The 24,942-nt window shown below is 46.6% G+C and overlaps 1 protein-coding gene across 1 annotated transcript in view; it reads right to left on the reverse strand.

The window, feature by feature from the left end:
- Positions 1-14,897: 14,897 nt before the first annotated feature.
- Positions 14,898-24,942, reverse strand: part of LOC128666837 (uncharacterized) — a 231,350-nt gene continuing 221,305 nt past the window's right edge. Inside the window, exon 2 of the mRNA XM_053721639.1 lies at positions 14,898-16,175. Coding sequence (XP_053577614.1) covers positions 15,228-16,151 — 924 coding nt within the window. The 5' untranslated portion in view covers positions 16,152-16,175 and the 3' untranslated portion in view covers positions 14,898-15,227. The remainder of the gene's footprint in view (positions 16,176-24,942) is intronic.

The following is a 24,942-nucleotide window of genomic DNA, read 5'->3' on the forward strand; positions in this document are numbered from 1 at the left end:
GCCTTATCAATAAACCTCTACCCCCCTTGAAACCCTCTCTGCTGTTCCTGTAACAATACCCTCACACACAGCCTTATCAATACACCTATATCCCCCTTGCAACCCTCTCTGCTGTTCCTGTAACAATGCTCTCACACACAGCCTTATCAATAAACCTCTATCCCCCTTGTAACCCTCTCTGCTGTTCCTGTAACAACACCCTCACACACAGCCTTATCACTACACCTCTATCCCCCTTGCAAACCTCTCTGCTGTTCCTGTAACAATACCCTCACACAGAGCCTTATCAATACACCTCTATCCCACTTGTAACCCTCTCTGCTGTTCCTGTAACAATACCCTCACACAGAGCCTTATCACTACACCTCTAATCCCCTTGCAACCCTCCCTGCTGTTGCTGTAACAATGTTTTCATACACAGCCTTATCAATACACCTCTATCCCCCTTGCAACCATCCCTGCTGTTCCTGTAACAATACCCACACACACAGCATTATTAATACACCTCTATCCCCCTTGTAACCCTCCCTGCTGTTGCTGTAACAATGTTTTCATACACAGCCTTATCAATACACCTCTATCCCCCTTGCAACCATCCCTGCTGTTCCTGTAACAATACCCACACACACAGCATTATTAATACACCTCTATCCCCCTTGTAACCCTCCCTGCTGTTCCTGTAACAATACCCACACACACAGCATACACAGCCTTATCAATGCACCTCTATCCCCCTTGCAACCCTCTCTGCTGTTCCTGTAACAATACCCACACACACAGCCTTATTAATACACCTCTATCCCCCTTGCAAACCTCTCTGCTGTTCCTGTAACAATGACCTCACACACAGCCTTATTAATACACCTCTATCCCCCTTGTAAACCTCTCTGCTGTTCCTGTAACAATACCCTCACACAGAGCCTTATCAATACACCTCTATCCCATTGCAACCCTCTCTACTGTTCCTGTAACAATACCCTCACAAACAGTCTTATCAATACACCTCTATCCCCCTTGCAACCCTCTCTGCTGTTCCTGTAACAATACCCTCATACACAGCTTTATTAATACACCTGTATCCCCCTTGTAACCTTCTCTGCAGTTCCTGTAACAATGCTCTCACACACAGCCTTATTAATACACCTCTACCCCCCTTGTAACCCTCTCTGCTGTTGCTGTAACAATACCCTCACACACAGCCTTATTAATACACCTCTATCCCCCTTGTAACTCTCTCTGCTGTTCCTGTAACAATACCCTCACACACAGCCTTATTAATACACCTCTATCCCCTTGCAACCCTCTCTGCTGTTCCTGTAACAATACACTCACACACAGCCTTATCAATACACCTCTATCCCCCTTGCAACCCTCTCTGCTGTTCCTGTAACAATATCCTCACACAGAGCCTTATCAATACACATCTATCCCCCTTGCAACCCTCTCTGCTGTTCCTGTAACAATACCCTCACACACAGCCTTATCAATACACCTCTATTCCCCTTGCAACCCTATCTGCTGTTCCTGTAACAATACCCTCACACAGAGCCTTATCAATACACCTCTATCCCCCTTGCAACCCTCTCTGCTGTTCCTGTAACAATGCTCTCACACACCCGCCTTATCAATACACCTCTATCCCCCTTGTAACCCTCTCTGCTGTTCCTGTAACAACACCCTCACACACAGCCTTATCACTACACCTCTATCCCCCTTGCAAACCTCTCTGCTGTTCCTGTAACAATACCCTCACACAGAGCCTTATCAATACACCTCTATCCCCCTTGTAACCCTCTCTGCTGTTCCTGTAACAATACCCTCACACAGAGCCTTATCACTACACCTCTATCCCCCTTGCAACCCTCCCTGCTGTTCCTGTAACAATGTTTTCATACACAGCCTTATCAATACACCTCTATCCCCCTTGCAACCATCCCTGCTGTTCCTGTAACAATACCCACACACACAGCTTTATTAATACACCTCTATCCCCCTTGTAACCCTCCCTGCTGTTCCTGTAACAATACCCACACACACAGCATACACAGCCTTATCAATGCACCTCTATCCCCCTTGCAACCCTCTCTGCTGTTCCTGTAACAATACCCACACACACAGCCTTATTAATACACCTCTATCCCCCTTGCAAACCTCTCTGCTGTTCCTGTAACAATGACCTCACACACAGCCTTATTAATACACCTCTATCCCCCTTGTAAACCTCTCTGCTGTTCCTGTAACAATACCCTCACACAGAGCCTTATCACTACACCTCTATCCCCCTTGCAACCCTCTCTGCTGTTCCTGTAACAATGCTCTCATACACAGCCTTATTAATACACATCTATCCCCCTTGCAACCCTCTCTGCTGTTCCTGTAACAATACCCTCACACACAGCCTTATCAATACACCTCTATTCCCCTTGCAACCCTATCTGCTGTTCCTGTAACAATACACTCACACACAGCCTTATCAATACACTTCTATCCCCCTTGCAACCCTCTCTGCTGTTCCTGTAACAATACCCTCACACAGAGCCTTATCAATACACATCTATCCCCCTTGCAACCCTCTCTGCTGTTCCTGTAACAATACCCTCACACACAGCCTTATCAATACACCTCTATTCCCCTTGCAACCCTATCTGCTGTTCCTGTAACAATACCCTCACACAGAGCCTTATCAATACACCTCTATCCCCCTTGCAACCCTCTCTACTGTTCCTGTAACAATGCTCTCACACACAGCCTTATCAATACACCTCTATCCCTCTTGCAACCCTCTCTGCTGTTCCTGTTATAATATTCTCACACACAGCCTTTTCAATACACCTCTATCCCCCTTGCAACCCTCTCTGCTGTTCCTGTAACAATGCTCTCACACACAGCCTTATCAATACATATCTATCCCTCTTGCAACCCTCTCTGCTGTTCCTGTAACAATGTTCTCACACACAGCCTTATCAATAGACCTCTATCCCCCTTCTAAACCTCTCCGCTGTTCCTGTAACAATGACCTCCAACACAGCCTTATCAATACACCTCTATCCCCCTTGTAACCCTCTCTGCTGTTCCTGTAACAATACCCTCACACACAGCCTTATCAATACACCTCTATCCCCCTTGTAACCCTCTCTACTGTTTCTGTAACAATGCTCTCACACACAGCCTTATTAATACACCTCTATCCCCCTTGCAACCCTCTCTGCTGTTCCTGTAACAATACCCTCACACACAGCCTTATCACTACACCTCTATCTCCCTTGTAACCCTCTCTGCTGTTCCTGTAACAATGCTCTCACACACAGCCTTATCAATACACCTCTATCCCTCTTGCAACCCTCTCTGCTGTTCCTGTAACAATATTCTCACACACAGCCTTATCAATACACCTCTATCCCCCTTACAACCCTCTCTGCTGTTCCTGTAACAATGCTCTCTCTCTGCTGTTCCTGTAACAATGCTCTCACACACAGCCTTATCAATACACCTCTATCCCTCTTGCAACCCTCTCTGCTGTTCCTATAACAATATTCTCACACACAGCCTTATCAATAGACCTCTATCCCCCTTCTAAACCTCTCTGCTGTTCCTGTAACAATGACCTCACACACAGCGTTATCAATAAACCTCTATCCCTCTTGTAACCCTCTCTGCTGTTCCTGTAACAATACTCTCACACACAGCCTTATCAATACACCTCTATCCCCTTGTAACCCTCTCTGCTGTTCCTGTAACAATACCCTCACACACAGCCTTATCAATACACCTCTATCCCCCTTGTAACCCTCTCTACTGTTTATGTAACAATGCTCTCACACACAGCCTTATTAATACACCTCTATCCCCCTTGCAACCCTCTCTACTGTTCCTGTAACAGTACCCTCACACACAGCTTTATCACTACACCTCTATCTCCCTTGTAACCCTCTCTGCTGTTCCTGTAACAATACCCTCACACACAGCCTTATCACTACACCTCTATCCCCCTTGCAACCCTCTCTGCTGTTCCTGTAACAATACCTTCACACACAGCCTTAGCAATACACCTCTATCCCCCTTGTAACCCTCTCTGCTGTTCCTGTAACAATACCCTCACACACAGCCTTATCAATACACCTCTATCCCCCTTGCAACACTCTCTGCTGTTCCTGTAACAATACCCTCACACACAGCCTTATCAATACACCTCTATCCCTCTTGCAACCCTCTCTGCTGTTCCTGTAACAATGCTCTCTCACACAGCCTTATTAATACACCTCTATCCCCCTTGCAACCCTCAATACCCTCACACACAGCCATATCAATACACCTCTATCCCCCTTGTAACCCTCTCTGCTGTTCCTGCTATAATACTCTCACACACAGCCTTATTAATACACCTCTATCCCCCTTGTAACCCTCTCTGCTGTTCCTGTAACAGTACCCTCACACACAGCCTTATCACTACACCTCTATCCCCCTTGCAACCCTCTATGCTGTTCCTGTGACAATGCTCTCACACACAGCCTTATTAATACACATATATCCCCCTTGCAACCCTCTCTGCTGTTTCTGTAACAATACCCTCACACACAGCCTTATCACTACACCTCTATCCCCCTTGCAACCCTCTATGCTGTTCCTGAAACAATGCTCTCTCACACAGCCTTATTAATACACCTCTATCCCCCTTGCAACCCTCTCTGCTGTTCCTGTAACAATACCCTCACACACAGCCTTATCACTACACCTCTATCCCCCTTGCAACCCTCTATGCTGTTCCTGTAACAATGCTCTCACACACAGCCTTATTAATACACCTCTATCCCCCTTGCAGCCCTCTCTGTGGTTCCTGTAACAATACCCTCACACACAGCCTTATCAATACACCTCTATCCCCTTGTAACCCTCTCTGCTTTTCCTGTAACAATGCTCTCACACACAGCCTTATCAATACACCTCTATCCCCCTTGCAACCCTCTCTGCTGTTCCTGTAACAATACCCTCACACACAGCCTTATCAATACACCTCTATCCCCCTTGCAACCCTCTCTGCTGTTCCTGTAACAATACCCTCACACAGAGCCTTATCAATACACCTCTATCCCCCTTGTAACCCTCTCTGCTGTTCCTGTAACAATACCCTCACACACAGCCTTATTAATACACCTATATCCCCCTTGTAACCCTCTCTGCTGTTCCTGTAACAATGCCCTCACACACAGCCTTATCAATACACCTCTATCCCTCTTGCAACCCTCTATGCTGTTCCTGTAACAATACCCTCACGCACAGCCTTATAAATACACTTCTATCCCCATTGCAACCCTCTCTACTGCTCCTGTAACAATATCCTCACACACAGCCTTATCAATACACCTCTATCCCCCTTGTAACCCTCTCTGCTGTTCCTGCTATAATACTCTCACACACAGCCTTATTAATACATCTCTATCCCCCTTGTAATCCTCTCTGCTGTTCCTGTAACAGTACCCTCACACACAGCCTTATCACTACACCTCTATCCCCCTTGCAACCCTCTATGTTGTTCCTGTGACAATGCTCTCACACACAGCCTTATTAATACACCTATATCCCCCTTGCAACCCTCTCTGCTGTTTCTGTAACAATACCCTCACACACAGCCTTATCACTACACCTCTATCCCCCTTGCAACCCTCTATGCTGTTCCTGTAACAATGCTCTCTCACACAGCCTTATTAATACACCTCTATCCACCTTGCAACCATCCCTGCTGTTCCTGTAACAATACCCTCACACACAGCCTTATCACTACACCTCTATCTCCCTTGCAACCCTCTATGCTGTTCCTGTAACAATGCTCTCACACACAGCCTTATTAATACACCTCTATCCCCCTTGCAGCCCTCTCTGTGGTTCCTGTAACAATACCCTCACACACAGCCTTATCACTACACCTCTATCCCCCTTGCAACCCTCTCTGCTTTTCCTGTAACAATGCTCTCACACACAGCCTTATCAATACACCTCTATCCCCCTTGCAACCCTCTCTGCTGTTCCTGTAACAATACCCTCACACACAGCCTTATGAATACACCTCTATCCCCCTTGCAACCCTCTCTGCTGTTCCTGTAACAATACCCTCACACAGAGCCTTATCAATACACCTCTATCCCCCTTGTAACCCTCTCTGCTGTTCCTGTAACAATACCCTCACACACAGCCTTATTAATACACCTATATCCCCCTTGTAACCCTTTCTGCTGTTCCTGTAACAATACCCTCACACACAGCCTTATCAATACACCTCTATCCCTCTTGCAACCCTCTATGCTGTTCCTGTAACAATACCCTCACGCACAGCCTTATAAATACACTTCTATCCCCATTGCAACCCTCTCTACTGCTCCTGTAACAATACCCTCACACACAGCCTTATCAATACACCTCTATCCCCCTTGTAACCCTCTCTGCTGTTCCTGTAACAATACCCTCACACACAACCTTATTAATACACCTCTATCCCCCTTGCAACCCTCTCTGCTGTTCCTGTAACAATGCTCTCATACACAGCCTTATCAATACACCTCTATCCCCCTTGCAACCCTCTCTGCTGTTCCTGTAACAATACCCTCACACACAGCCTTATCAATACACCCCTTTCCCCCATGTAACCCACTCTGCTTTTCCTGTAACAATACCCTCACACACAGCCTTATTAATAAACCTCTATCCCCCTTGCAACCCTCTCTGCTGTTCCTGTAACAATACCCTCACACACAGCCTTATCAATACACCCCTATCCCCCATGTAACCCTCTCTGCTTTTCCTGTAACAATACCCTCGCACACAGCCTTATTAATACACCTCTATCCCCTTTGCAACCCTCTCTGCTGTTCCTGTAACAATACCCTCAGACACAGCCTTATCAATACACCTCTATCCCCCTTGCAACCCTCTCTGCTGTTCCTGTAACAATACCCTCACACACAGCTTATCAATACACCCCTATCCCCCTTGTAACCATATCTGCTGTTCCTGTAACAATACCCTTACACACAGCCTTATTAATACATCTCTATCCCCCTTGCAACTCTCTCTGCTGTTCCTGTAACAATACCCTCATACACAGCCTTATCACTACACCTCTATCCCCCTTGCAAACCTCTCTGCTGTTCCTGTAACAATGCTCTCATACACAGCCTTAACAATACACCTCTATACCCCTTGTAACCCTCTCTGCTGTTCCTGTAACAATACCCTCACACACAGCCTTATTAATACACTTCTATCCCCCTTGTAACCCTCTCTGCTGTTCCTGTAACTATAGCCTCATACACAGCCTTATTAATACACCTCTATTCCCCTTGCAACCCTCTCTGCTGTTCCTGTAACAATACCCTCACACACAGCCTTATCAATACACCCCTATCCCCCATGTAACCCTCTCTGCTTTTCCTGTAACAATACCCTCACACACAGCCTTATTAATACACCTCTATCCCCTTTGCAACCCTCTCTGCTGTTCCTGTAACAATACCCCCAGATACAGCCTTATCAATACACCTCTATCCCCCTTGCAACCCTCTCTGCTGTTCCTGTAACAATACCCTCACACACAGCTTATCAATACACCCCTATCCCCCTTGTAACCATCTCTGCTGATCCTGTAACAATACCCTTACACACAGCCTTATTAATACACCTCTATCCCCCTTGCAACTCTCTCTGCTGTTCCTGTAACAATACCCTCATACACAGCCTTATCACTACACCTCTATCCCCCTTGCAAACCTCTCTGCTGTTCCTGTAACAATGCTCTCATACACAGCCTTAACAATACACCTCTATACCCCTTGTAACCCTCTCTGCTGTTCCTGTAACAATACCCTCATACACAGCCTTATTAATACACTTCTATCCCCCTTGTAACCCTCTCTGCTGTTCCTGTAACTATAGCCTCATACACAGCCTTATTAATACACCTCTATTCCCCTTGCAACCCTCTCTGCTGTTCCTGTAACAATGCTCTCATAGACAGCCTTATCAATACACCTCTATCCCCCATGTAACCCTCTCTGCTGTTCCTGTAACAATACCCTCACACACAGCCTTATTAATACACCTCTATCCTCCTTGCAAACCTCTCTGCTGTTCCTGTAACAATACCCTCACACACAGCCTTATCAATACATCTCTACCCTCTTGCAACCCTCTCTGCTGTTCCTGTAACAATGCTCTCACACACAGCCTTATCACTACACATCTATCCCCATTGCAACCCTCTCTGCTGTTCCTGTAACAATACCCTCACACACAGCCTTATCAATACACCTCTATCCTCCTTGCAACCCTCTCTGCTGTTCCTGTAACAATACCCTCACACAGAGCCTTATCAATACACCTTTATCCCCCTTGTAACCCTCTCTGCTGTTCCTGTAACAATGACCTCACACAAAGTGTTATCAATACACCTCTATCCCTCTTGCAACCCTCTATGCTGTTCCTATAACAATACCCTCACGCACAGCCTTATCAATACACCTCTACCCCCATTGCAACCCTCTCTGCTGCTCCTGTAACAATACCCTCACACACAGCCTTATCAATACACCTCTATCCCCCTTGCAACTCTCTCTGCTGTTCCTGTAACAATACCCTCATACACAGCCTTATCACTACACCTCTATCCCCCTTGCAAACCTCTCTGCTGTTCCTGTAACAATGCTCTCATACACAGCCTTAACAATACACCTCTATACCCCTTGTAACCCTCTCTGCTGTTCCTGTAACAATACCCTCATACACAGCCTTATTAATACACTTCTATCCCCCTTGTAACCCTCTCTGCTGTTCCTGTAACTATAGCCTCATACACAGCCTTATTAATACACCTCTATTCCCCTTGCAACCCTCTCTGCTGTTCCTGTAACAATGCTCTCATAGACAGCCTTATCAATACACCTCTATCCCCCATGTAACCATCTCTGCTGTTCCTGTAACAATACCCTCACACACAGCCTTATTAATACACCTCTATCCTCCTTGCAAACCTCTCTGCTGTTCCTGTAACAATACCCTCACACACAGCCTTATCAATACATCTCTACCCTCTTGCAACCCTCTCTGCTGTTCCTGTAACAATGCTCTCACACACAGCCTTATCACTACACATCTATCCCCATTGCAACCCTCTCTGCTGTTCCTGTAACAATACCCTCACACACAGCCTTATCAATACACCTCTATCCTCCTTGCAACCCTCTCTGCTGTTCCTGTAACAATACCCTCACACAGAGCCTTATCAATACACCTTTATCCCCCTTGTAACCCTCTCTGCTGTTCCTGTAACAATGACCTCACACAAAGTGTTATCAATACACCTCTATCCCTCTTGCAACCCTCTATGCTGTTCCTATAACAATACCCTCACGCACAGCCTTATCAATACACCTCTACCCCCATTGCAACCCTCTCTGCTGCTCCTGTAACAATACCCTCACACACAGCCTTATCAATACACCTCTATCCCCCTTGCAACCCTCTCTGCGGTTACTGTAACAATGCTCTCACACACAGCCTTATCACTACACCTCTATCCCCCTTGTAACCCTCTCTGCTGTTCCTGTAACAATACCCTCATACACAGCCTTATTAATACATCTCTATCCCCCTTGTAACCCTCTCTGCTGTTCCTGTAACAATACCCTCACACACAGCCTTATCAATACACCTCTATCCCCCTTGTAACCCTCTCTGCTGTTCCTGTAACAATGCTCTCATACACAGCCTTATTAATACACCTCTATCCCCCTTGCAACCCCCTTTGCTGTTCCTGTAACAATACCCTCACACACAGCCTTAGTAATACACCTCTATCACCCTTGCAACCCTCTCTGCTGTTCCTGTAACAATGCTCTCACACACAGCCTTATCAATAGACCTCTATCCCCCTTGTAACCCTCTCTGTTGTTCCTGTAACAATACCCTCACACACAGCCTTATCAATACACCTCTATCCCCCTTGCAACCCTCTCTGCTGTTCCTGTAACAATACCCTCACACACAGCCTTATTAATACACCTCTATCCCCTTGCAACCCTCTCTGCTGTTCCTATAACAATACACTCACACACAGCCTTATCAATACACCTCTATCCCCCTTGCAACCCTCTCTGCTGTTCCTGTAACAATACCCTCACACAGAGCCTTATCAATACACATCTATCCCCCTTGCAACCCTCTCTGCTGTTCCTGTAACAATACCCTCACACACAGCCTTATCAATACACCTCTATTCCCCTTGCAACCCTATCTGCTGTTCCTGTAACAATACCCTCACACAGAGCCTTATTAATACACCTCTATCCCCCTTGCAACCCTCTCTGCTGTTCCTGTAACAATGCTCTCACACGCAGCCTTATCAATACACCTCTATCCCTCTTGCAACCCTCTCTGCTGTTCCTGTAACAATATTCTCACACACAGCCTTATCAATACACCTCTATCCCTCTTGCAACCCTCTCTGCTGTTCCTGTAACAATATTCTCACACACAGCCTAAGGGATTAAATGCCTACCGGTCGCTAGCCGCAGAACAGAATATAAAAACACTTACTCTATAATGAAATAAAAACACAACAACTTCTTATGGGTAAAATTTTAACCGTCACAGGTTAAACATTTATTAACTAACTAAGTAACTATGGTAACCAACAAGGTCAGATGGCGGCTGAACGAATTGCTATAATGACAACCCGGCACAGCAGAAGGTAAACGGCCCAAACGGAAACTGCAGCAGAGCGGGACCTCTGCTCATAGAAAAATTGCTACTAAGGGGTTAATGAGATCACGTGACCCACCCGCAAGGGGAAGGAGGGGCACCTCACGTGCACATGAGGCTATCCACCCCTCACACTTTTAGATTGGTCATCACTCCCCCTGTTCACCCTTTCCAAGGCAACAGGGCAGTTACCTCCCGCCGCGCGGGCATGGAAATAAGGACTACCCCCTAAAAGGGGATCCGCTACTCAGCCGCCAGAAGCCAGGTATGCCGGATATGGTAGACCAATAAGTAAATAGGTTGACAAAGTTAGCCTGAATAGGCATACCCGTCGCCCAACTAGGGGACAAAATTTTAAATTTGAAATGCTCAATCAATAATGTGGCTACTAAATTAGCCTGAGAAGGCATACTTAGCGCCTAGAACAATAAATTAAATTTGGAAGCCATCTTGTAACAGGGAAGGGAGGGAGGGGAAAGAACTCGTCTGCACCGGATTCCAGGAAGAAGAGGGCCAGGAAGCTGATGATCCCCACTTTTAAGGTGAGTAGTGGGCCCCTCCCTTGCATGCAACATTGTTGCAACTAACCTCCCTAGCCAGCCCTCTTCTCCTATCTCTCCCTACGGTTTTAACCCTTAGCTTTGCTCCAGGCCCAATTGTGCCCTACACTGCCTTAAGGGATTAAATGCCTACCGGTCGCTAGCCGTAGAACAGAATATAAAAACACTTACTCTATAATGAAATAAAAACACAACAACTTCTTATGGGTAAAATTTTAACCGTCACAGGTTAAACATTTATTAACTAACTAAGTAACTATGGTAACCAACAAGGTCAGATGGCGGCTGAACGAATTGCTATAATGACAACCCGGCACAGCAGAAGGTAAACGGCCCAAACGGAAACTGCAGCAGAGCGGGACCTCTGCTCATAGAAAAATTGCTACTAAGGGGTTAATGAGATCACGTGACCCACCCGCAAGGGGAAGGAGGGGCACCTCACGTGCACATGAGGCTATCCACCCCTCACACTTTTAGATTGGTCATCACTCCCCCTGTTCACCCTTTCCAAGGCAACAGGGCCGTTACCTCCCGCCACCAGATAGCATTAAAAATGATAACTGTGCCGCCACCGATAAAGGACAAACACAACACAACCGGACTTAAAGGAGGGTTACTATGGCCTTACGGATATCCTTTATAAAAATATCTAGGGCAACTGTCTCCAAATGTACCCTATCCTTCCTATAGTAATGGACCTTGTCGGCTGTTAGAGATTCGTGTTTAACCACGAATCCCCCATTACCTGTGACGGTTCTAGCAACTGAAGAGTTTATCTTCTTCCTAACTTTGTAAGCGGCGCTGTGGGAAGACATGTGACGCCATTCCAACCTGGGAACTATATTGGACCAACCGACCAACACGTTCAGGATGCGAGCTCTGATCCATGCAATATCTGCTTGCATGATTTTGATAAGCTCCAAGACAGGAATGGCGCCCATATCATTGCCACCCAAATGAAGGATTATAACATGAGGTTTACCCCAGCGTACTAGGGACTCTGAGATGCGTGATGGAAGCGCTGGCCAACACATCCCTCTCTCACCTAACCATCTAATTGACACTTGGGTGAAAGGGAAACGTAAATTCTGCCCCCCCGGAAGGGCCGAACTACGTATGGAGGCCCAATGAACGTAGGAGTGCCCCACGATCCATATCCTTTTAGCGCCGCTGACAGGTCCTGTAAAGACACACGAGATTAGTACTGAAAACAAACACTACTAACCAACATATTACTCAACAACCGGTCGAATGTAACCCTTAAACTTATTGGAATGCCATCTACCCAAACGGCAAATGGCTTCCACGGAAGAACCCTGCAGCGCGGCATTAGTAGCTGCCCCTATACGGAAAGAATGGGGGGCTATTTTCGACACGTCCAATCCAGCATGCGCAACAGCCCTGGCTAGCACCCTACGGAACTGGAACAAAGATAGAGAAGTCCGGTTAGCATGGATTAACAAAGGACCCTGTTCCTCTGGTCTGTGTTCTAAAAACTGGTTAACCGCCATCACCGGGCAGCAGAGACCGCTAGACTGAGGAATAGGTATCCATGCCCCTTTGCCCTCTTGATCAGTTTTGGATCTAGGCAAATAAATTAAAAGTGAATCTGCTCCAGCCCTGACGTGGCCGAACTGAAGGCCCTTGTCAGTGCAGGATTTGGACGGCGCCACGAGCTCACTTATACAAAGCGCAGCCGAATAGGCTAATAAAAACGCAGCTCTAAATAACAAAAACTCATAATGCGTTGCGCAGATGTCCGGCAAAGCATCCACCAGCCGCTCGAGCCGGTCATGCGTGATAGGCTCCCTAGAGTCCTTTTGTTGTGGTTGGAGCTTGCCCCAACCTTTGACAACTTGACGCACACATTTTGAACTACCCGGATCCGGCAAAGCAAGCGTACGATAAAAGAATGACAAGGCAGCCAACCGAGAATGAACAGCCCCCTGCCGCGAACCCTTTCGCCAAAGACTCACCAGCCAATCACATACCGTGTCCTGAGACGCTTCAATCGCCTCCACATTCTGACATCGGCAAAAGTCTTCCCATTCACGCCAAAGCCTGACATAGGAGCACCATGTCCTAGGGGCAAGGGACGCCCGCACTAGAGGGAGCAAGGATATCCAGGATGGAGAAGCTGCCAAAGGAAACCAGGACAAGATAAGCCTTCTAATGCAGCATGAGGGGCCAAACGTCTGAACGTCACCCAATCAAACCTGGATAGTGCATCTGCCAATACATTATTAACCCCCGGGACGTGTCGCGCTTGAAACTGGATATTAAGTTCAAGACAGCGTAACACCAGATGCCTCAGTAAACAAACTACAACCACAGAAGTGGCCGAAAGACCGTTCACCGCGTGGACGACACTGAGATTATCTGTCCAGAAATTAATCGTCCTGTTTGCGAATTGATTGCCCCAAAGTTCAACCGCCAAAACGATAGGGAAAAGCTCCAAAAGGGTAAGGTTACGTGTTAAGCCCCTGGCCGACCATTCTGGCGGCCAAGGGCCTGCACTCCATTCCCCTCGGAAATACGCCCCATAACCCTTTGACCCTGCGGCGTCAGTAAATAAATGCAACAACTGACTGGAAATGGGCTCAGATCGCCATAATCGAATCCCATTGAAATCCTGAAGAAAAGTCTTCCAGACTCTCAGGTCAGCTCTCATGCCTTCTGAAATCCAAATTTTTTCAGAAGGTCTGAGTTTGCCCTTCAGCTTAGCTTCCAATCTCCGATTGAAAACTCTCCCCATGGGGATAACTCTGCCTGCAAAATTCAGAAGGCCAAGTAATGACTGTAGCTGCCTAAGCGTAATGGTTGCCATAGAAACAGCCGCTTCAACCGCCTCAAGCATGTCCCGTACTTTGCCATAAGGCAGCCTACAAATTCTGTCGACAGTATCAATTTCGATACCCAGGAACGTAATACAAGTGCCCGGGCCCTCAGTCTTGTCTTCAGCCAGTGGGACACCGAATTGCAACATAAGGATTCTCATGGAGTCCATCAGCTGCTGACATTCATTAGTTCCCGGACTCCCCACCAAGAGGAAATCGTCCAGATAGTGAGCAATGCGGTTATTATCTGCCTGTTGCTCCAAAACCCAGTGCAAAAATGTACTAAAGGTTTCAAACAAGGCGCAAGAGATGGCGCAGCCCATAGGCAAGCACCTATCTACGTAAAACCCCTTTTAAAATTTGCAACCCATCAAATAAAATGATGAAGGGTGCAAGGGCAGTAGGCGAAAGGCGGATTAAATATCCAGCTTTGCCAACAAGGCGCCCGCACCTACCCCCCGCACCAAGTCCAGGGCGCTATCAAAGGATTGATATCGCACTGAGCTGAGTTCCGGATCAATAGCATCATTGACGGAATAGCCCCTAGGGTGGGATAGGTGGTGTATTAGACGGAATTTTCCCAATTCCTTCTTGGGTACTACACCAAGTGGTGAAATGACCAGATTCGGCAAAGGGGGCGAGGAAAAAGAACCCACTACCCGGCCCATAGATATCTCCTTATCCAGCTTGTCCCTAACAACCGAAGGGTGTTGGTAAGCAGATTTGAGGTTACGATAGCCTCTGGAACCTTTAATGGCTTTTGTCACCGGTATACGAAAACCGTCCGTAAAGCCTCGAAAAATTAAAGACGCTGCGCGCGAATCTGGGTACACCCTAAGCCATGGCTCAAGGGCGTGCACCTTCACCGGTGTTGGGGCCTTTTGCAACAAGAGAGAGCTTGTTCTGTGCTCTACCGGATGCTGAATCCTTCTTTCTGGCACACTCGCTCCCGGAGTGTGACCCGGCACAATATCGGCATACGTGCCTGAACGCACATGAATTACCTCTGTCGCATTTATTATCTTGAAATGCCCAGCAGGTACCACCTCTGCGCTTAGTTTTGGAAGCACGAAAGGACTGATTGCTAGAGGGGGTGGAGGAGGAGGGTGATGCTAGAGGGGGTGGAGGAGGAGGGTGACCCCTGCGGGCCGAGGCGTTGCCAAAGATGCGAGTCAGTTGTATCAAAGGTGAGCACAGGATTACCCGCCATCTTTTGCCTAAACTCAGCATCATAATCTCTCCAAGCCCCCTCAGCAAACTTCCTCTGAATCCAATGGATATTATCAGTGTATTTAATGATAGCGTGGCATTGGCTCGGGTATTTCTCCAGGTAGCAAGAGGAGAAAACTCTAAAGCAAATTAGCCACTCCTCAAAAGTTTCAGGACGCTTAAACCTTTTAGGTCCAGTACCGTCCGCGCTCTTCTCTCGCTGCCTACAAGCTTCAGCAGATAATTCAAATATATTCACATATTTGCCCTGCTGTATTTTTCTAATTGTCCTTGGTTTCAAATGACCATGCAATGAGGGAGTGTAAGATGGGAAGGAATCGCCGTGTAAGGCCACTTTCCTTTCCGGAATTAAGTTAATAGGCGGACGCTTGTCCCCCACGATAGTGGTGCTCTGCAAAGTTTCTGGGGAACCTATCGCAAGCTGCGCCTGCGCCATGCTGCCAACTGCGCCTGACTGCATTACCTGCCACATTTTCTTTACCATAGCAAACATGCGCTTTTGACCCTTACCCCTTAGCCCAAGTGAAGTGTCACTGTCACACTCTGATTCTGAAAGGGATGAGTCAACCTGGTCATGTCGGTCATGTGTAAATGCAAAGGGCTTACCAGGAATGGCCACTGCGCCGTCCTGATGCTCCATACCGGAGGTGGAAGGACCAGGAACCGCCCCGTTGTCTCGCTGTAAGGAATTAGCCGTGCTCTCACGCTGCTGTGCATCCGCCTGCTCCTGTGGAATAACAGCCGAAGCCGAAGGCCTATCAACCTGGTTTGCTTCCATGCTTGGATCCCCTTGTGATGCGTTCTGTAAAAAAGAAAACAGGTCGCGAGCACTACAGACACCGGCAAAGGGGGGGGTTAATAGGGCCCAAGCCTGACCTAGTATTTGCATGTAAGCCTGCCTGTCCTATTTCATTTGCCCTTTCATGCCCCACATTCACGCTGCTACCTTGTAATTGAACCAATGAAGCAGGATTGTCCCTTATCTCATGTGACCGTGATGTTGATATCACATTCAAAGCATTTGTACTACTTCGTACCCTCACATTCGAAACACTCATATGATCAGCTTGTGCATTCACACTAGAATTCCCCAACTGCGCCACAGCGAGTGCATTCATATTGTGACTCATAGGATCAGCCTGTGCATTCACACTAGAAATCCCTAACTGCGCCACAGCGTGTACATTCATGTGGTGTGATGGCGCACTACTTAGCTGAGAATCTGCCCTAATTTGCTGAGAATCTGACCTATTGTGCTGAACTTCAACATTAACTTGCCCCTGCGCGTTATGTTGCTGCGCCGCAATAACCTGACTCTGAGCGTTATGTTGGCGTGCCACATTAAATTGTCCCTGAGCCTGGGCATGCTGACCCTGCGGTTCAATCGCACTTATTAGCCCTCCTGGATTGAAATCTGATTGATAATCTATCGCCCTGGTTCTCGCTAATATGCCCCTACCTAAGGGGTTCAACCTATTAGCTCTCGTTGAAATCCCCCCTCCTACTTTTAAGGCCTCTATGCATGACCCCGCTAATTGAATCCTGAGCCCCGCTGCCAGTAAATTGCAATCTGGTATTAATGCGAAATGGAGCCTTCCGTTGCCGAACTTGAGGACCCCTTCGGCCCCATAACCCACCCCCGGCCGACATCCTCTCATGATGCTCACCTTCCCGGAGCTGCAGAGGATGCGACCGTCCCCTCGAAGTCCCGACGCTGAAACCGGAACCGGATGGGCGCGTGACCGGAACTTCCGGTTGCGCACTTACCATTGGACCCTGAGGACTCGCGGCCTGGTTTGGAGGACCGGACACCGACGTCGCGTGGAGCTGGACCGGAGGACCCGCCGGAGAACCTGGAGGACCCGACGGAGGAGCCTGCATACCCGCCGGGGACATCGCCGCAACTAAAGATGCCAGGATGGAAGACACCGCCGAGACCGCCGACAGAGGGATCGCGGACATGAGGGAGGATACGGCTGCTTCAGGTAAGCCCTGCTGAGGTGTGGAGACGGGCTGGGGGGCTAATAGTGGCAAAACAGGGGCTTGTTGCGCAAGCGGAACCACCACAGAAGCGGGCCCAGCTATTGAGAGGGCATGCTGCGCCGGCGCCGAGGCTACAGATTCAGGCCCATCTGCCAAAGTAGGCAAAACGGGGGTAAATAGAGAGGGGCCCCGTGCAACGGTTAAATCTGCCTCAGTGTCTGTACTGTGCTATACTAGTACTAGGCCTAGTCTCAGTAGTGTACTGTGTAGGTGGAATTATGTCATCTAGCTCTTCAATGTCATCCAGTGTACTTATCTGTTTTTTCTGTTTTCCAGATCCAGGTTTCTCAAACACCAACTCGTGGAAGCGTTGAGGAGGGAGTTTGGATCGTCTGGATCGCTGCATTGTTCAAAGAAATTAAGAATTACCCTGAACAATAACAGAAAGAACTCGTCTGCACCGGATTCCAGGAAGAAGAGGGCCAGGAAGCTGATGATCCCCACTTTTAAGGTGAGTAGTGGGCCCCTCCCTTGCATGCAACATTGTTGCAACTAACCTCCCTAGCCAGCCCTCTTCTCCTATCTCTCCCTACGGCTTTAACCCTTAGCTTTGCTCCAGGCCCAATTGTGCCCTACACTGCCTTTATCAATACACTTCTATCCCCCTTCTAACCCTCTCCGCTGTTCCTGTAACAATGACCTCACACACAGCGTTATCAATAAACCTCTATCCCTCTTGTAACCCTCTCTGCTGTTCCTGTAACAATACTCTCTCACACAGCCTTATCAATACACCTCTATCCCCCTTGTAACCCTCTCTGCTGTTCCTGTAACAATACCCTCACACACAGCCTTATCAATACACCTCTATCCCCCTTGCAACCCTCTCTGCTGTTCCTGTAACAATACCCTCACACACAGCCTTATCACTACACCTCTATCTCCCTTTTAACCCTCTCTGCTGTTCCTGTAACAATACCCTCACACACAGCCTTATCAATACACCTCTATCTCCCTTGCAACCCTCTCTGCTGTTCTTGTAACAATACCCTCACACACAGCCTTATCACTACACCTCTATCCCCCTTGCAACCCTCTCTGCTGTTCCTGTAACAATACCTTCACACACAGCCTTAGCAATACACCTCTATCTCCCTTTTAACCCTCAATACCCTCACACACAGCCATATCAATACACCTCTATCCCCCTTGTAACCCTCTCTGCTGTTCCTGCTATAATGCTCTCACACACAGCCTTATTAATACACCTCTATCCCCCTTGTAACCCTCTCTGCTGTTCCTGTAACAATACCCTCACACACAACCTTATCACTACACCTCTATCCCCCTTGCAACCCTCTATGCTGTTCCTGTAACAATGCTCTCACACACAGCCTTATTAATACACCTCTATCCCTCTTGCAACCCTCTCTGCTGTTCCTGTAACAATACCCTCACACACAGCCTTATCACTACACCTCTATCCCCCTTGCAACCCTCTATGCTGTTCCTGTAACAATGCTCTCTCACACAGCCTTATTAATACACCTCTATCCCCCTTGCAACCCTCTCTGCTGTTCCTGTAACAATACCCTCACAAACAGCCTTATCACTACACCTCTATCCCCCTTGCAACCCTCTATGCTGTTCCTGTAACAATGCTCTCACACACAGCCTTATTAATGCACCTCTATCCCCCTTGTAACCCTCTCTGCTGTTCCTGTAACAATGCTCTCTCACACACAGCCTTATCAATACACCTCTACCCCCCTTGTAACCCTCTCTGCTGTTCCGGTAACAATGCTCTCTCACACACAGCCTTATCAATACACCTCTACCCCCCTTGTAACCCTCTCTGCGGTTCCTGTAACAATGCTCTCATACACAGCCTTATCAATACACCTCTATCCCCCTTGCAACAGTCTCTGCTGTTCCTGTAACAATGCTCTCTCATACACACCCTTATCAATACACCTCTATCCCCCTTGTAAGCCTCTCTGCTGTTCCTGTAACAATACCCTCACACACAGCCTTATCACTACACCTCTATCCCCCTTGCAACCCTCTCTGCTGTTCCTGTAACAATGCTCTCATACACAGCCTTATTAATACACATCTATCCCCCTTGCAACCCTCTCTGCTGTTCCTGTAACAATGCTCTCTCACACACAGCCTTATCAATACACCGCTATCCCCCTTGAAACCCTCTCTGCTGTTCCTGTAACAATGCTCTCATACGCAGCCTTATCAATACACCTCTATCCCCCTTGTAACCCTCTCTGCTGTTCCTGTAACAATGCTCTCTCACACACAGCCTTATTAATACACCTCTATCCCCCTTGCAACCCTCTCTGCTGTTCCTGTAACAATGCTCTCATACGCAGCCTTATTAATACACCTCTATCCCCCTTGCAACCCTCTCTGCTGTTCCTGTAACAATGCTCTCTCACACACAGCCTTATTAATACACCTCTATCCCCCTTGCCACCCTCTCTACTGTTCCTGTAACAATGTTCTCATACACAGCCTTATCACTACACCTCTATCCCCCTTGCAACCCTCACTGCTGTTCCTGTAACAATGCTCTCATACACAGCCTAATCACTACACCTCTATCCCCCTTGTAACCCTCTCTGCTTTTCTTGTAACAATGCTCTCATACACAGCCTTATCAATACACCTCTATCCCCTTGTAACCATCTCTGCTGTTCCTGTAACAATGCTCTCATACACAGCCTTATCAATACACCTCTATCCCCCTTGTAACCCTCTCTGCTGTTCCTGTAATAATACCCTCACACACAGCCTTATCAATACACCTCTATCCCCCTTGTAACCCTCTCTGCTGTTCCTGTAACAATGCTCTCTCACACACAGCCTTATTAATACACCTCTATCCCCCTTGCAACCCTCTCTGCTGTTCCTGTAACAATGCTCTCACACACAGCCTTATCACTACACCTCTATCCCCCTTGTAACCTTCTCTGCTGTTCCTGTAACAATGCTCTCATACACAGCCTTATCAATACACCTCTATACCCCTTGCAACCCTCTCTGCTGTTCCTGTAACAATGCTCTCTCACACACAGCCTTATTAATACACCTCTATCCCCTTGTAACCCTCTCTGCTGTTCCTGTAACAATGCTCTCATACACAGCCTTATCACTACACCTCTATCCCCCTTGTAACCCTCTCTGCTTTTCCTGTAACAATGCTCTCATACACAGCCTTATCAACACACCTCTATCCCCTTGTAACCCTCTCTGCTGTTCCTGTAACAATGCTCTCATACACAGCCTTATCAATACACCTCTATCCCCCTTGTAACCCTCTCTGCTGTTCCTGTAACAATGCTCTCATACACAGCCTTATCAATAGACCTCTATCCCCCTTGTAACCCTCTCTGCTGTTCCTGTAACAATGCTCTCATACACAGCCTTATCAATACACCTCTATCCCCCTTGCAACCCTCTATGCTATTCCTGTAACAATGCTCTCTCACACACAGCCTTATTAATACACCTCTATCCCCCTTGTAACCCTCTCTGCTGTTCCTGTAATAATGACCTCACACACAGCCTTATCAATACACCTCTATCCCCCTTGCAACCCTTTCTGCTGTTCCTGTAACAATGCTCTCTCACACACAGCCTTATTAATACACTTCTATCCCCTTTGTAACCCGCTCTGCTGTTCCAGTAACAATGCTCTCTCACACACAGCCTTATTAATACACTTCTATCCCCCTTGTAACCCTTTCTGCTGTTCCTGTAACAATGCTCTCATACACAGCCTTATCAATACACCTCTATCCCCCTTGTAACCCTCTCTGCTGTTCCTGTAACAATGCTCTTATACACAGCCTTATCAATACACCTCTATCCCCCTTGCAACCCTCTCTGCTATTCCTGTAACAATGCTCTCTCACACACAGCCTTATTAATACACCTCTATCCCCCTTGTAACCCTCTTTGCTGTTCCTGTAACAATGACCTCACACACAGCCTTATCAATACACCTCTATCCCCCTTGCAACCCTTTCTGCTGTTCCTGTAACAATGCTCTCTCACACACAGCCTTATTAATACACCTCTATCCCCCTTGCAACCCTCTCTGCTGTTCCTGTAACAATGCTCTCATACACAGCCTTATCAATACACCTCTATCCCCTTGTAACTCTCTCTGCTGTTCCTGTAACAACACCCTCACACACAGCCTTATCACTACACCTCTATCCCTCTTGTAACCCTCTCTGCTGTTCCTGTAACAATGCTCTCATACACAGCCTTATCAATACACCTCTACCCCCTTGCAACCCTCTCTGCTGTTCCTGTAACAATGCTCTCATACACAGCCTTATCACTACACTTCTATCCCCTTTGTAACCATCTCTGCTTTTCCTGTAACAATGCTCTCATACACAGCCTTATTAATACACCTCTATCACCCTTGTAACCCTCTCTGCTGTTCCTGTAACAATGCTCTCTCACACACAGCCTTATTAATACACCTCTATCCCCCTAGCAACCCTCTTTGCTGTTCTTGTAACAATGCTCTCATACACAGCCTTATCACTACACTTCTATCCCCCTTGTAACCCTCTCTGCTGTTCCTGTAACAATACCCTTACACACAGCCTTATTAATACACCTCTATCCCCCTTCCAACTCTCTCAGCTGTTCCTGCAACAATGCTCTCACACATAGCCTTATCAATACACCTCTATCCACCTTGTGACCCTCTCTGCTGTTCCTGTAACAATGCTCTCTCACACACAGCCTTATTAATACACCTCTATCCCCCTTGTAACCCTCTCTGCAGTTCCTGTAACAATGCTCTCTCACACACAGCCTTATCAATACACCTCTATCCACCTTGTAACCCTCTCTGCTGTTCCTGTAACAATACCCTCACACACAGCCTTATCAATACACCTCTATCCTCCTTGTAACCCTCTCTGCTGTTCCTGTAACAATACCCTCACACACAGCCTTATCAATACACCTCTATCCACCTTGTGACCCTCTCTGCTGTTCCTGTAACAATACCCTCACACACAGCCTTATCAATACACCTCTATCCACCTTGTAACCCTCTATTCTGTCCCAGTAACAATACCCTCACACACAGCTCTGTCACTACACCTTTATCCTGTCTTAAAGCCTTCTCTGCAGTTCCTGGTCACAAAAAAAGTTTTCTCACTACACCTTTCATCCTTCCATGTAGCCCTTACTACTATTCCTGTAGCAGCCACACAGAAAAACAACTCTGACCCTACACCTTCATAATGTGACACAGTCCTCTCTTCTATTTTCTGTGCTGAAGCCTAACAAAGAGAGCTCTGTCAATACACCACCACTTTGCCCTGCATGCTATTCCTGTTCTAATCTTATACATATAGCTCTGGCACCTCACCTCCATTATAAACTTCCCTCCCAACCACATACCCACAGCTATGTAACTGTATCTCCATCTGGCCCAGCTGCCGTTGTTCTGTTATATTTGATTACGTTAACCTACCTACGTAACACGTTCGGCCAGATAGAGCACTTTCATATCCGCCATTTTAGTTTAAATTGGAGGCTGATGTCAAAATATTGATCAGATGGTGATTTTTGGCTGTTTGGAGTGCAGATCTCGCTCAAACATAAAATATGAAAACATAAACACAAAATATTATGCATGATATTAGCTTGTGATGATAGCATTAATTTTATAACTGTATTTTTTCAGGGTACAGTTATGTTTCCATTATTTTTTGTTACATAGCCTGAAAAAATACAGTTATAAAATGAACTCTGTCATCACAAGCTAATACCATACAAATATTTTGTGTTTATGTTTTAATTATTTATGTTTGAGCGAGATCTGCACTCAAAACAGCGAAATATAAGGTGGTAGGAAAAGTATACAGAATACGATCACTGTTTTAACATCAGCCTCATATTGAAAGGTCTCTATCTAGACGTAGGCTTGGTTGTACGTGTTACGTAAGTAGGACAACGTAACAAGGTAGGGAAATATTACAGAACACCCTCTCTCCCATCTCTATGCTGACCCAATACACTAAGCTTTGTCACTAGATCTTGATCCTTCTCTCTAGTTTCCCAAAACACATATCTTTGTCACTACTCCTCCATCCAGCCCTCTCTGCTATTCCTATACTGAAACCCCACACAAAGGTCAGTCACTACACCTACAACCTGTTGATAAAAAAATGAGAAAGATGTACTAATGCAAAATATCCCATAGGGGGCGCTTCCTAACTAATACCAACACATTAGTTAAAACATGTAGCAAACAAATACAAAACATACAAAAAGTCCATAAAAACCAAAACAAAGGCAGCTCTCTGTCAAAGGACGGTCAAATCTTGATGAGCGGTAATCTGTAGAAACAAAATAGAGGCGCCACAATAGCCTAGTACCACCGAACCAAGTGATTATACAAATGAGACAAATGATCTGTGAGTACGGTGGTACTATGCCATTGTGGCGCCTCGGTTTTCTTTCTACACCTACAACCTGCTCTGCATAACCCTATAATGTTCCTGTAATTCCTGCACAACGATCCAGCCCTGCAACGCTAACTACTATTCCGGTATTGACTCCGCACACAGCTCTATTACAATATTTCTATGCAGCACTTAACACCTTAAAGGGACACAAAATCCCAAATGTTTCTTTCATGATTCAGATAGAGCATGCAATTTTAAGCTATTTTCTAATTGACTCCTGTTATAAATGTTTATTCGTTCTCTTGCTATCTTTATTTGAAAAAGCAAGACTATAAAGCATAGGAGCCGGCCCATTTTGGGTTAGCACCCTGGGCAGCACTTACTGATTGGTGCTAAAAATAGTAAGAGAACGAAGAAAAATTTATAATAGGAGTAAGTTAGAAAGTTGCTTAAAATGGCCTGCTCGGTCTGAATTATGAAAGAAAAAAATGAGTGTTTTGTGTCCCTTTAACCGTGTCTCTGCTCACCTCATACACTACTTTGTCACTACACTTCAATCCTGTCCTACAGCCTCCTCTGCTTTTCCTTCATGTGTCTCTGCAGGTCCGCTGTGACCCTACGCTGTGCTGTAATGAACCTGCTAATGAAATAAATGCCAATTACATGCTAATTAAGAGCACTTGGTTTAATGTGTCCTGACATCTTTATTCACACAACTTCTCTTGCCGCAGGTGCAGGAAATACTCAGCCGCTCCTACAGGTTTGTCAAGTTATTTCCCCAGGGATTTATTTTCCTAGTGGTAAAGACATTTAATTGGATTTTCTGGAATAATTGATGGAATAATTTCATCCAATGGCTGAGCTCATCATGTCTCTTATATTGTTTTCTCGTATGTTTCCACTGACTGTCACTCATATGTATCTTTGTGCCTCTTTATTCACTCTCCAGCTCTCTCCTATCTCTATCTGTCTTTCTCTCCTCTCTTTTGCTCTATATTCCTCTCATTTTTTCTCTTCATCTCTCTCTCTCTTTACATCTCTATATGTCTCCATTCTTTCTTGCCCTCCCTTTGCCACGTTATATATTTCTCTCTCTCTCTCTACTTTCTCTCCCTCCTCTCTCTCTCT

The sequence above is a fragment of the Bombina bombina genome, chromosome 7 (genome assembly GCF_027579735.1).
Source record: "Bombina bombina isolate aBomBom1 chromosome 7, aBomBom1.pri, whole genome shotgun sequence".
In the NCBI taxonomy this organism is placed as follows: domain Eukaryota; kingdom Metazoa; phylum Chordata; class Amphibia; order Anura; family Bombinatoridae; genus Bombina; species Bombina bombina.